This window comes from Girardinichthys multiradiatus, chromosome 2, assembly GCF_021462225.1.
Source record: "Girardinichthys multiradiatus isolate DD_20200921_A chromosome 2, DD_fGirMul_XY1, whole genome shotgun sequence".
Taxonomy (NCBI): domain Eukaryota; kingdom Metazoa; phylum Chordata; class Actinopteri; order Cyprinodontiformes; family Goodeidae; genus Girardinichthys; species Girardinichthys multiradiatus.
This window is the reverse complement of record NC_061795.1, coordinates 8,612,602-8,627,863: the sequence shown is the minus strand read 5'-3', so window position 1 is coordinate 8,627,863 and position 15,262 is coordinate 8,612,602. Positions and strand designations below refer to the sequence as shown.

The 15,262-nt window shown below is 39.9% G+C and overlaps 1 protein-coding gene across 1 annotated transcript in view; it reads right to left on the bottom strand.

Moving 5' to 3' along the window:
* The window catches only part of cadps2 (Ca++-dependent secretion activator 2), a 347,960-nt gene that overhangs the window by 161,211 nt on the left and 171,487 nt on the right, over window positions 1–15,262 (bottom strand). The window contains exon 12 of the mRNA XM_047345888.1: window positions 10,020–10,156. Coding sequence (XP_047201844.1) covers window positions 10,020–10,156 — 137 coding nt within the window. The remainder of the gene's footprint in view (window positions 1–10,019; window positions 10,157–15,262) is intronic.

The following is a 15,262-nucleotide window of genomic DNA, read 5'->3' as shown; positions in this document are numbered from 1 at the left end:
AAATAAACCTCAATTTTCATGTTGTCAGACGATTTTGTTTGATTTCAATATTTTTAATTCATTTGTAGGAATCTTTATCCAGGTAATCAGCTTTGACTGCAGAAGCTGTTATAGGAAAAAGGAGTACACACACCGGCACTTCATTCAACCTCATCATGTAAATGTTCTCTCATTTTATGGCCCAACAAATTGTGCAGAGTAGATCTGGTCTTGATGCATACAGGTAGGCACAAAATTATTCCCTGAAAGATTTAAAGTTGATATTTGAACAAGTTCAGTTCTGATTGAAAATGATGCAGGCACCTGCTAACAGATAAGAGGACAATGGGTGTTGTTTAAAGAAATAAATCTGTTTTTATTTATACTCGATTAAAAAATTAATGTTGAAAATTACTTATACCCTCCTCAATTGTCAATGGAAAAGCCTTCATATGAATTATAGCAATCAAAACCTTATTATTGCTGAGCAGCTTTTTGCATGTTTCCAGTCATTTCCGAAAGAAGACCAACTGCATTTACCCTGGTTTTTCAAAACAAATTTTCCCCGAAGGGCAAAAATAAGTCTGGTGTTGGCAGAAATCAGGGTTCTGGGATCTCTCAGGCCTCTCTGAATTAAATAACCAAAGTTTTGGTCAAGAGTGACACTAAAATAAAAATGTTTTCTTTTCTAAGGAACAAGTTAAAACACTAAATTTTGTAATAGTGCAACCCATACAATGAGAGAAGAAAGTAAAAAAACTCCTTTTTAGCTCCCTAGTGTTTGAGAAGAAAAATGTTCAGAAAAACAAAAATGACAATGGACAGTTTAACAATTATAACTTCAAGTAAATTGAAAGTAATTGTTATAAAGATTATATAAAAACTTGAAATGAGTTATTTTTAGAAAATGTATTTATAGTTTTATTGCCATGCTGCTTTCTATCTCGTTTAACTAAATGTGTCAGATTCCTTCTCTGTAGGTCTTTTGTTGACCCTCCTCCCTCCATCACTTCACGTACGTTCTTCAGTTTCTTTCTTGATTTTTCTCGGTCTGTGGGCATGAGCTATTAATATCACACCACAGAGAGAGAAAGGGGCTCACTGATGGGCGTGAAGCGACAAGATGTTCCTCTGTGACAAACAGATGGCGCACTCCAGTCTTGGCTCTGACCGCTCAATTAGCAGCTAACAAGCAGACTGCCTCGTTAGGTTTCCATCAGCTGTGGCTGAGCGTCTCCGTGTCAGAGCAACAGCGTCTGCTGCCCCCCTCTGAGGGACAGCACAACCCAAGAACAGTCAAAGCAGCGTGGCAGCTCTGAAGCTACAAGAACCTCTGCTTATTTCCTTTTGTCAATTTTATTTTATTTTATTATTCTTTTTTGACCAAGAAGTTGTGACCCAAGCAATTTCGGCATTTTCTGGTGCCAAATTATTTCTCTAATAATCACTGAAGCCAGCTGTTGCCTCAATTCCTATCAAGTCAGAGCTCTGGAAATGAATGCAAGAATGCAATGTAAAAAAAACTAAATGCACTTTTTTGGACCTTATGAGCACTCTGGAAGGTAGTCTTTTAATAATTTCCCACACTTGAACCAGAAGTGATAAAGTGGAACTAGAATGGACACCAGGAGCCTAACAGTTCAGAGATCATAATCTAACCAAAAGCATGAGAAAGAGGGTTGCTTCAAGCTGGCAAGGGCTGTAAGCTTCTGGTAGCCTGTTAGGATTAAGCTCAGAAAGCTGCTCTCCATCAGAGTGACACTATTTGTCACTGTGGAAATGTTGATTATTATTCAAAACATTTTAATGCACATTTAGCCCAAACCTCTCCTGTATGAGGATTCTGTGTTACCATCTTTAAATCTGGAGGAAAATATCTGCAGAAAGGGCTGCTAGTCAGTAAGAACAAATCATCTGAATTCATGTTGACAAATGCTTAAATAGAAAACATCACTAGGTTAATAAATGTGATGAGCTGCAGCCATAAATTAAACTTTTGGTATGGTTATGTTCTCAAAAAGGTTCAATGTCTTATTTCATATTTCAGAAACTGATCCATGATCCAGTTCAACAAAGACATGACCAAGTCCATGCTAACGCTTCCATAACTATCTGATTTTAGTGCAAAACATGAAACGAACTGTGTGGAACCGTAGCAGACAGAAAAAAACTCAGCAGATTATGGGTTATACCCCTCTGAATGATCTTTACATTAGAGTCATGAAGCATTCCCATAGGCTTATTACAGTCACAACTATTATCAACTGGAATTGCACTCTAATTAGATCAAATTAAGGAAGGGTAATAAAGTAAAAGTAAGGAATATAAAATAAGGACTTTTTTTTACAGCAAACGCACAATAACTCTGTCCTGACGTAAAACAGCTATTGGAAAGAACACATTACAAAGCATTAAGCTTCAAGAAATTTTGTGCAACTTGTGTCATGTTAAACTGGAACTAAAAAATTACATTGACATACTTAAGACTGGAAATACACTTAATTGCAGACTGTTTTGTCTAACTCACAAAATGCATTTTAACACAGGTTAATGACAAAAACCCATGGATAAAGTTCACTCTTGCTACATAAAGGCTAGTTTATAAGGCAAAAGGAAGAAAATAATAAATAAAATGTGGCATAGAAACAATATTGTCATACTATCCAACCCTGAATTAGATTGGACTCTGAAATTGGATTGGATGTCTTTATGACTAAATTTGGCCTATTTGTTTTAATGTAAAATGAGTCAGGGTGGCTGTTTTGCGTGACTTTGTACCATATAGACAAAAATGACTAGAATTGAAAATAAACCAACCAGAGATGCATTAGAGTAAAAAAAACAAGTGGTTCTGGGTATATGAACCCCAAAACTACAGCAACAATTAATACTCAGTTCTGATTGGGTTTCTGAGGGAAAGCTGGAATGAGTATCTCACTCTGTGGATCTGTGTTCCACTTCCACAGCAGCGTTTAAATTGTTGTTGCACCACTAAACTTATACTGTTAATTTCATCATCTGAACATAGAGAGAGGATGGATGTCCACCTAAACTGACAGGCTGGCCAAGGAGACCGTTGATCAGAGAATCATGTGAATTTTGGATGCAGTGACCCACAGCTCAGGTGGAAGAATCTGTTGACAGATGAACAAATCTGGCCTTTGTGATAAGAAGAAAGCCAGGTCCTGTTTGCAGTTTGCCACAAGCCATGTAGAAGACACAGCAAACATGTGAAAAAAGATGCTCAACTCAGATGAGACCAAAATGATGTATGTTGGTCTACATGCAAAATACTAGATGTGACTAATGAATAACACTAACTAGCACATTACCCTGAACACACCATCCTGCTATGGGGATGCTTCTCTTCACCAGGGACAGGGAAGCTGGTCACAGTTGATGGAAAGATGGATGGAGCTAAATCCAGGACAATCCTAGAATAAAACCTGTTAGAGGCTGCAGAAGACAAGTGACTAAAGTGGAGATTCACCTTGCACCAGGAAAACCACCTTAAACGTAAAGCTTTTTGTAGTGGTTTTAGTTCAAAGCAGATTGGTGAGTTAGAATGGCCTAGCCAAAGTCCAAACCTGAGAATCTGTGGGAAGACTAGAATACTGACGTTTACAGATGCTCTCCATCCAGTCTGACTGAGCCTGAGCTGTTTTGCAATGAAGAATGAGCAAAACTGTCCCTCTGTAAATTTTCCAAGCCAGTAGAAACAAACCCCAAAAACCTGCAGCCTGATGTGCAGTAAAAGGTGATTCTACAGAGTGGTTCTACACAGTATTGAGTCAGGTGGCCTGAATGTAAAAAAAAACAAACAAAAGAAATCTTTACAGATATTGAAAAAAAAAAAACTAACACTAAAGCTTGCAGACTTTTCTTCAACAATTATGCACTGCATTATGTTGGTCCATCACATAAAATCCCAATCAAATACATTGATGTTTGTGGTTGTGCTGTGACAAAATGGGGGTCGAGGGGTGTAAATATGTCTGCAGGGCACTGCAAGCTGCATAATACTGCAAGTAAAGACAAAGTCAAATAGAAACAAGGTACAAGTTGTTTACCAAACACACATATAAGTAAATATAGTTCAACATCTAGTGACCACTGCGTGTATATGGAGCCATCCTCCTCATCTTCAGGAGAGTCCTCTGATGAGCAGAAGTGCACCTGAATCACTTAAATGGGCTTCAGATTTGAAGAAGGGGTGCTTGAATCATGTGCATGCATAGCCCTATCTAATTATTTCAGGGTCTGTAATACAAGATGGGAGGTTTCTGGGATCAGGATACTTAAGCTGACTGGTCTGAAAGGAGGTGAGAACACATGTCATAGTCTCTCAGAAGCATACGCATGAATGTGGTACAGACATGTATTGAGGTTGTAAAATAAAAGGTTGACAAGAGGCTAAAGTAGGTCAGATTCTTGCAAATTAGAGTAAATATTGGTTTTTAGATATTGTCCACTTCAATGATCACTCTCAATGATCAATCATATTCTGCTTCAACAGCTGAAGGTTAAAGATAGGGGCAACGTTCGGACAGTGACAAGTCACTAAAGGTCAAAGTCAGCTCCTAAAAATGCTCATAGTTTTATTTCTTAAACTAAGGTCAACATCAGACAAAAATGCATTTAAAATGAGAGAAAAAGTACTGCATACATCTAAAGAGTCAGCTCCTTCTCTTTTAAATTTAAGAATTATCAGGATTGTGGGAACAGCTTCATTCTGGTCCTAAAGTTAAGCCCAAATCTATACATACCTCGGTCAGGTTTAGGTTTAAAATAACTTTCATTCAACAAAAAGAAAATGAGACAGGCATCTCTCAAAACAGAATAAAACAAAGTAAAAGAAGAAGAAATATTTCTATTTTTATTTACAAAATGGCAAAAAAAAAATGGCTAAAAATGTGTTACACCCAATTTTTATAATAATAGAAATATTTTTAATGGAATCACAGCAATCAAACCTTTCTTCTAACAGGTGAGTAGCTTTCTCCATATTTTTTCTGGTGTTTTGATGATTAATGTTTGGTGGTGAGCTGCAGGTCTTCAAGTATGGAAGGTCTCCTTGCCATCACCCTAATCTTTAGGTCTTATCACAAATTCGATATTAGATTCAAAGCAAGAATCTTGCTGATCCACTCCAAAATGTTAATATCAGGTCCAGCCAGAAGACGTATGCTGGTAAAAGGAAAATATTCCTTTAAATCTATGCTATCCCTCCACCAACATTCTTAACCGCAGGACCTGCACATCCAGGTGTGAACAACAATAAGGTGTACAGATATGATACTAGATTTGGACTGGATGGGTCTCGGCTTACTCTGCCAGTACCATCACTGGCTGTGTTTAACCTTTCTCTCATCAGTGGGAGCCACACTTGTGCTTTGGCAGCACTGTGGACTCCAGCGACATCCCAAACTTCTGCCTAATTACCGTTGTTGTCGTTGGGTTCAACTCGTTTTCAATAAAGTATGACCTGGTCTGTGACATGAATCCAAGGCACTTCTCAACAGATGTCTCCCACGTCTAGGCCCAGGCCTTTTCTAAGAGTGCTTAGTGAAAAGAGGCTCAAGCTGGAACAAAACACCCTGCGGTGTTCACAAAAGGCTGAGCAATGAAGAGCTGGATTGACTGTGAATGGACCAGTCTAATTGCAGTGCTGGAAGGAGTCCTGGTGAGGTAGGTAGAAAAACCAAAGAGGCCCAGATGTCACTCCGCTGAACATCTCGTTTGACTTAAAATGCAAGACAAGCCAGCATGACTCCTCAGCATCAGAGTTAGTGTTGAGAGGAAATCTTTGTCTACATTTTTTTCAAGAACATGTTTTACTAACGGGGCCTTACAGATTTTTAACATATCTGTAACACATACTCTTTATTGGATTCCACTCATACCTCATTATAGCAGCATTAGCCCAGGATACCTGCTTACCCAATTGTTTTCCAGTCATTTCTGGACTGTACATGCTGAGTTCTTGTCAACAGTGAAAAAAGACATTCAGAGATTGTCGAAGACCAGGCCTTTCATTGTAAAACACACACCCAGAAACATGTGACTAATTCAGTAAGACCACTGACAAAACCTCTGCAATCAGAGTCTGTTCACTCAGCTATTTTATTATGTAGCATAGAACTATTTGGCTTTGTTGGTTGATGTTGTTTTTGTTTCCAGATCTAGAGAAGAAAATAATCTAATCTGCTAATAATGGAGACAAAACAATTAGACATTAAAACAAAACAATAAATTACAGTTTGTATTGTTTAGAGGTCAAATGTTTATTCTGCCAGCTTGAATTCTTTGAGATATGGACTTCATCGATGAGCCATGATATTCTTTATTAATCAGATTCCAGTATTTATTTAAAACAGATCAACATTGCAGCAGATGGAAATCAACCAAGAACCGTTTGTAGGCCATGGTGATGAGTTGGTATGTTTAATGTTCTCTACTCAGGAGCAGGATGAATGATCATACAGAAATAGCTGTTATTTATCACCCAACCCACTTTCTATCCAAACTGACAGTCTCTATCTTCTACTATACACCTGGCTCCATTTCACCAGTAACTGTGAAAACTCTCAGTCATCTTCTTGTGTTCATTGAGCAAAGCAACTGATGCAGGAATAAACAATAAAAGATGAAATATGAATCTGATCTGTATTTAAATAAAGTGCAGACATCTGTGTGCTGCATCAAATAGGATGGTAGCAGGGCCCTTTTAGTTTAATGTTGCCCAATATTTTATCCCATATTTTATTTCGCTTGTTTAAATTAAATGGAGAAAACAAAAAATGAAGTCAGTTCATGTAAAATTTCCTGATAGTTGAGAGTGTTTGGATGCAAAGTCAACCATCCATAGACTAGAACAGACAAACAAGCTAAAACAGCTTCAGTCATTGTTCACCTCAGTTTTGTATGTATGACACTGGGGTAATTTCAGGAGGAACCTTACATAAAAAACAGGGATCATATCCACACAGTCTGGGATGTTCATAAATCCTGCTTAGTTAAACACAACACAAAACCCTTGAGTTTATTCCCTCCTTTCAAACTCTTATTTATAATTAGTTCCCCCTCCTGCCTCCTTTTCCTCCAGTGAGTCGGCACAGCAGTTGTCCATAAGGGCCATGTTCCTATTTGGAAAGTATTGATTAGAACGTTTATCTCTTCAATCATTGTGAGAGTGCCTCCAGGGTTTAACACTCTAGCACACACACAGAAAGAGACTGAAAGCTTGCATGTCTTTTTAAAATGTTCTCCAATGTGTTTCAGTTTCAGCACAAACTTCTTCCGCTTCAGTATTAAGCTTCTACAAGAAACTGGCAGGGATTTAGGTCTGGATGAACTCTTTAAATCAGCTCTATATATGAAATAAAGTCACACACTTAGCTCATCTGACCATGAATATTAAAAAACGTACTGTATGTAAAAAGTATTAAAAAAAATTTGTTCATAACAGAAGTATTAATAAATTAATTCTACAATTGCACCAATCAGGGTGGCAGCATATTGGAGTAGCTCTGCTGCTTTTTATTCCATCATGGGAGAAGAAGTGGAGATGGTGGAGGAGTATAAATACCTCTGTGTTCATCTGGACAACAGACTGGAGTGGAGATGCAACTGTGAAGCCATCTACAAGAAGAGACAGAACAGACTGTACTTCCTGAGGAAGCTTAGGTCCTTTGGTGTTTGCAGCAAGATGCTGCATATCTTCTATACGTCTGTTGTAGAGAGTGTGATCTCTTCTACCATCATCTGCTGGGGAAGCAGCATCAGAGCCAGGGACTTAAAAACGCTTAACAAGCGGATAAAGAAAGCTGTCACTGTTCTGGGGACTCCTCTGGAACCTCTGGAGATCATTGTACAAAGAAGGATTCTTCAAAAAATTAACAACATTATGGAGAACCCTGAGCATCCTCTTCACGAGAGTGTCCTACAACAACAGAGTGTCTTCAGTCAGAGGCTTCTTCAGATCTGCTGTAAGACAGACCGCTACAGGAGACCCTTCCTGCCCACAGCCATCAGCATCTACAACAACTCTTTGAAGAAACCTGGATAATATAAACTAATATACATTTAATTTCCCTTTCAGATTAATAGAGTATTTTTTAATTGAATCGAATTTGAATTGTCTGCTTCAGTGGGCTTAGCAGCTGTTTTATCTAAAGGAAAAAGCCTGTTGGGTGATGTCTAGAGATGAACCACTGATGGAGGACATGAGCAGTATGGATTATGGCATGGCAGGTAAATGGGGACTTATCACTTTGAGAAAACCCAGTGGCTTTTATGTCTGTGATGCGTTTACACCTTCCTGAATCATCAGTTGTGGTTACTGTTGTGGTTCTGATAGGATGTCCAGATTGTGGATGACACACCTGTAGCTTTAAAGGCCATGCTATTGATGCTTTGGTAAACCACTCAATTACTTTACACTAGAGCCACATTCACCCAATTGCACTCACTAATGCACACACTTTTACAAAGATTGGTAGCAACTTGGGGTTAAATACCTCACCCAGGGGCATACTGACATATGGCAGGAGAAAGCTGATATTAAACCCACACTCAGATTGCAAGATAACAGCTCCCTCCACTGAGCCACAGTCGCCTATTTGGTATCTCACATTGTACAGAAATGGGAGAGGCTGCATATGTTGTGGTGAACAGAGATGACTCGACTGGAGACTAAAGGTCATACGTACTCTGCAAGAACAGATAAATTTGTACTTTTACTCTAGACCGAACAAGAAAGGTCTTACTGGCAAGAATAAATCATAATTCACAAGAACTGAAGTGCAAAACTCAGACGAAGTCTTCATAGGTCTCTTCATAGCATACCCACTTCAAATGTTTGGACACCATGCAAGAAAAAAGATCTGTCCAGACTGTGTGTCAAGATCAAGCTGGAAGAACTTCCAAAGCAGAGCTCGAAGAACAGAATGACATAATTTCTTTCATGCAGTTCTGAGAGAGAGAACACAATTCTTTGTTTTGGCAGTGTACACATTGATCTTTAATAGGTCTCTCCCACTGCAGTATACCTTACTTTTTTTTAGACATCACACAAGAAACAGGTTCTGCCCAGATTATGCATCAAGGAAGAAGCTGCAAGAACACCCAAACCAGGACTGCAAGAACACAATTCATTTTGTTGTTACGCCCCTGGTAGACAGAACATCTGTCTCTGTTTTTGTGGAGTACGTTTAGGCCTAGAAGTGTAAACCTGAACAAAACCTTTCTTGGTTTTGCTGCCTCCTAAAAATTTTTTCTTTGCAATATCTTGTTTTAGTTATGTAACATTTGCCTGCCATAATTTCAGTAAGTCCACTGATTCGATCTGGGTACGAGGGTCTAAATGAAAGGATTCAGCAGTAAATGCTGGTTTGCTGTGGTAGATGTTTCAAACAGAAACAATTTATATTCATTAAGATGGATCCTGTGCCCCAGCTACCTAGTACAAGTACAAAACAATGAAAACATCAAATTGCCGGTTGAAATCCACAGATTTTTTTTTTCCTGTCTTTATAAACACCTCTTCCAAACTGAATAACTTCCACACCCATTGCTGGTCTTCCATATTACACGCAAACAGGATCTATTGGATACTTCTTGTTTTTTTTTTTTTTTGCGGCACTGGAGGCCTTTATTTTTCATTTTTCGATAGTAGGTAGACAGCAAAGAGGGCAAAGAGAGGGTGAGACATTCGGCAAAGGTTGCCAGGTCTGGGACTTGAACCCGGGATGGCTGCATCGAGGTCTATAGCCTCTGCACATGGTCATGTGCTTAACCCCATACACCACCAGCGCCGGGCCTCTGGATGCTTCCATTAATAATTTTTTTTGTCAGAGACTAGATAAAATTATTTTAACCATTTACAAACCATCAGCAGAGAGAAATACTGTTTTTAGTAACCTTGTCTGTTTCCAACAAAATGCAGCTCACACAGTGGAACTGACAAATGCCCCTGGAGAAATATGTTCAGTCTCTTAATGACACACTGTAATTAGAAGTACATGTTCAAGCAAACGTACCAGGCAGGAGAAAGAGTCGTTCATGCGGTGCTGCAAAGTGTGTTTCTGTAAGACGGTGAACAGAGCAGCATGGTCAAAGCTACTTGGAGCTGCAGAGATCAAGTCCTCCACACCCTGACACTGAGATGGATCCAGACCTGAAAAGCAAAGACAAACCAATTAAGAGCAGCACCTTAACATTGTTACACACAAATACAGAACTTTAGATTTTTACATTTCAAACAGCAAAGTTTGTTATGGATGAGAAAACACCGTTTGAAAAATTACCTTGCTTCAGTTAAAACAGAATATTTAGCAGCTGGTATTTGTAGCTCTTGGGTGTTAACCCAGACATTTAGGTTAAGGCTTGAAGCTTTTCTTGCTCCTTTACACCGATGCTTCTATAGCCTGGTAGATGTTTTTATTTAAATGGCTGTTTCAGTCAACTAATAATCTGTGTTCTATAAAACTGTATGCTATAGCCAGCAGAATGAAAACAACTGGAACGATGCATGAACCTGGCTTTATTTAAGCACACTGCTCTTACGTAGCAAACGTATCAGCAGAAAGTATGCACCTGTTGCCAGAAGTTGGTATTTACCCTCATGTGCAGATCAATTCTAAAAGGTTTAGCATTCATGAATACTGTTAAAAAGTCCTTCAATGAAGGGCCCCCTCGGGAGGCTCAACAGCTAATGTAATTTAACATTCTGGATTATTAGTTGACTTTGTAATGGAATGTCTATATAAAGTGTACATGAACCTGATTTGACCTAGGATCTGATGTTGGCATGGTGGATTCTGGTATAAAGACAAAATGCTGAGATATGCTTAAACAATTAAAGCGAAAGAAAAGGTTTTCCACCCTGAGGAAGATTCATCTATAAAACCCTCAGCAGTAAATGATGTTTGCAGATTTATGCACCAGAACTAGGCCAAGTGATAATATTCCAGACAAATCCAAGTAGATGCAGCTTATTTCGAGTCTTTTGTCTCACCTTCTGCCAATAACGTGGAAATCTAGTGTCCCTGCCCCTTAAACAACATTTTGTCATGTTCTAAACACAAACTACAATGTGTTGTTATGGGGCAAACCCAAAGAAGCATTTTTGTGATGTGAAAGAAAACAATACATTGCTCACAAAAGGTTTACAAACAAATATCTGAAAAGTGTGGAGTCTATTTGCAGTCACCCCATTGTATCAATACAGCTGCAGATCTTCTGGGGTATGTCTTTACCAGCTTTGCGCATCTACAGACTGAAATGTTTGCCTATTCTTCTTTACAAAGCTCAGTGAGATTGCATGGGAAGCATCTGTGAACATCAGTTTCTAGGTTTTGCCACAGATTTGCAGTTGTATTTACATCTAGACTTTGAGCGTTTTTTAACAAACATGTGCTTTGAACTAAAACCATCTGTGGCTTTATTTTAAGGTGGTTGTCCTGCTGGAAGGTGAACCTCCACCTTAGTCTCTAGTCTTCGGCCGCCACTAAAAGTATTTCTAGGATTGTCCTGGATTTACCTCCACCCATCTTCCCATCAATTTTGACCAGCTTCCCTGTCCCTGCTAAGGAGAAGCATTCCTCACAGCATGATGAGGTCTTCAGGGTTATTTTCTGTTTGAGTAATTTCATAACATATTTTGTGCATCTTCTTGTATTTGTGCTTTAATGCTTATATATGATATCTATTTAGCACTTTGGTCAGGTGTGCTGTTTTTAAAATGCTTAGATAAAGTTGGCTTGGCTTTCTTCTTGCCACTCTTCCACAAAGGCCAGATTTGTGAAGTGTATGATCAATAGTTTACCTATCAACGGATTTTCCCACCAAAGCTGTGGGTCTCTGCAGAGTTCCCTTGAACATTATGGCTACTTCTCTTTGGACAATAGAAATGATACTTAGATCATGGTCTTTTAGCTTAATAGGGCAACTCCTAGGAGTTGCAGACGATATCAAGTGTTTGATGCATTACCACCAAACAAGGGTGGTAAAAGAAGCAGACTAGTCACATGGTAACCCAGCCTAAGCAAACCTGGGTTCATTTCCAGTCCTTTCAGACCCTCTCGTTAATGGCCCCAGCAAATAAAAAGCCTAACACTTCCCACTCTGCTGTTATTGTGGGAGTACATTTGGAGATGGGTTGGTTTGTGAGTATGACACATGGCTCCACAAAAGACCACGAGTCACTGAAGAATGCCAGCGATGTACCCACGCTTGTGACGCCTGCGGCCTGCTGCCGGGGAAAAGCATTAGTGATTGCTTTTTATTAACACTGCCATTTTGTTTTTGTTTGGATGCAGAGATGCCCACAAGGTTTCCCTTCCTCGTTCCCCTTTTCACTCATTCACCTAGCCACATTTCTGTGTGGCTTTTGTCCAATAGAAAAAAAAGACAGCAAAAGTGAAATCTTTACAATCAACTTCCAATCAAGAGTCATTTTCTTTTCTTCTAGTCTTTTCTTCAGACTCTCACTTTCTGTCTACGCTTGGCCTTCAATTCATGTGGCCTAGTTTCACTTCATCTAATTCTGATGTAGGTCATTTTATATTTGTTACTATCACATCCTTGGGATTGTCCTTAATGTAATTTGGAGAAAAGGCCGGGACTAAAGGAGGCGACTCTAAAGAAAACGAGACAAAGAGATATAGATTAGTGCTAATAATAAGAAGAGGGGAGAGGGGAGGGGGGGGGGAGTATTGATTGATGGACTAACAGCAAAAGAGTGTTGATGATCTGTGTCAAATCCAACTTTAAGAGGGGGAGGTGTGTGTGTGAGTGTGTGTGTGTGTGTGTGTCCATGGAGATGGTAGGGGCAAATGGTTCTGTAGCAGCAACGACTGAAATATGAAAAGACGTCAAGGATTAAAAGAGAGGACTGCTTTACTCCATGGCACAGTTGATGCATTTGGTTCATGCTGTCTGTAAGCCTGGCCACTCTGCTTTCAGAACAGGTTATCCTGGACAAAAAGTTATAGGCTCCAGGTTTACTTTGCCACTTAATTTCTACCACCATATCTCACTGACCTATTTGCCATTTTATGAACCAACCATTTTATTTCTCATGTCCATACAACTGCCTGAAATGCTTATACAACCAGCATAATGTTTTTCTTACCAATGCTCCTTCCTATAAAATACAATATTGTTTATTATGCAGCTGCAGTCATAGCTCATTAGTTGTTATTGTGTTAGATTTTGACTGAAACACCTGGCATCATTCAATTCAATTTAAATAAAAAAATTATTTTGTTGTAGCTCATTATGAAGGTTTCTTCAAAGAGCCGTTGTAGATGCTGATGGCTGTGGGCAGGAAGGATTTCCTGTAGCGGTCTGTCTTACAGCACATCTGAAGAAGCCTATGACTGAAGACACTCTGTTGTTGTAGGACAGTCTCATGAAGAGGATGCTCAGGGTTCTCCATAATGTTCTTCATTTTATGAACAATCCGTCTTTCCACAATGATCTTCAGAGGTTCCAGAGGAGTCCCCAGAAAAGGGCCAGTCTTCTTTATCAGCTTGTTAAGCTTTTTTAAGTCCCTGGCTCTGATGCTGCTTCCCCAGCAGATTATGGCAGAAGAGATCACACTTTCCACAACAGACTTATAGAAGATATGCAGCATCTTGCTGCAAACACCAAAGGACCTAAGCAGACTGTACTTCTTAAGGACCTAAGCTTCCTCAAGAAGTACAGTCTGCTCTATCCCTTCTTGTAGATGGCTTCACAGTTGCATCTCCACTCTAGTCTGTTGTCCAGGTGAACACCGAGGTATTTATACTCCTCCACCACCTCCACTTCTTGATAGAAATAGTTTTTGACTTATTCCTGTTTCTCTTAAAATCTACAATCATCTCCTTTGTTTTAGTCACGTTCAAAATGAAATTATTGTTTCCACATCATGCCACAAAGCGGTCCACCACCTTCCCGTACTCAGCTTCTTGTCCATCTCTGATCCACACCACGACTGCAGAATCATCTGAGTATTTCTGCAGATGACAGGAGTCTGTCTTGTACTGGAAGTCTGAGGTGTACAGAGTGAAAAGAAATGGTGAGAGTACAGTCCTCTGTGGTGCTCCTGTGCTGCTGACTACCCTTCACTCTCACAATCTGTGGTCTGTTTGTCAGGTAGTCTTTGATCCAGGAGATTGTTGAGGCCTCCACCTGAGTCTTCTGCAGTTTCTGACAAAGCAAATCAGGTTGGATTGTATTAAATGCACTGGAGAAATCAAAGAACATGATCCTCACAGTGCTGCTGGCTTTGTCCAGATGACAGTGGGTTTGTTGAAGCAGGTGTATGATGGCATCTTCAACTCCAACTCCACAGCGATAAGCAAACTGAAGGGGATCCTGATGGTTTACTGTTTGCTTACTCTTGTGGGCCAACAGGAGTCTCTCTAGGACCTTCATGATGTGGGATGTCAGGGCAACAGGTCCATAGTCATTGAGGACTGATGGGTGAGTTTTCTTTGGTACCAAAACAAGTCAGGAGGTCTTCCACAACACCGGAACCTTCTTCTGGGCCAGGCTAAGGTTGAAGAGGTGCTGCAGAATACCACAGAGCTGCTCTGCACAGGCCTTCGGGACTCTAGGGCTGACATGATCTGGACCTGCAGCCTTATTTCGATTCAGTCTCTCCAGTTGCATCTTCACTTGACTTCTTGAGACACACAAGTGGAAGGGGGAAGCAAAGGAAGCATCAGCATCTTCCGATATGGTTGAAGGCAAACATGTAGAAGCAGAAGGGCTGAGGTGAAAGCTAAAAAAATTGAGGTGTTACTGGACAGCTGTGGGTCCTGTGGATCAAAGGAGGGTGGAATGTCTGTTTGGCTGTGAGCAGGAGAGGAGGATGCGAAGCTTGTTTCTGAACTGAACCTATTGAAGAATGTGTTCAGTTCATTGGCTCTGTCCAGACCTTCATCGGTCCGATCATCCCTCTGCCTGAAGCCCGTGATCTTCTTCATCCCTGACCACACATCTCTGATATGGTTTTGCTGGAGCTTGCTCTCCAGCTTCTTCTTGTACACCTCCTTGCTGTCTCTTATCTTGACTTTAAGTTGCTTCTGTAAACCCCTCAATAATTATCTGTCTCCCTCTCTGAAGGTTCTTTTTTTCTTGTTAAGCAGGTCCTTCAGGTCACTGGTGATCCAAGGTTTGTTATTTGGGAAGCATCTCACGGTTCTGGTGGGGATGATCAGAATCAGAATCAGAATCAGAATCAGAAAAGCTTTATTGCCAAGTACGTTTTTGGACATACAAGGAATTTGTT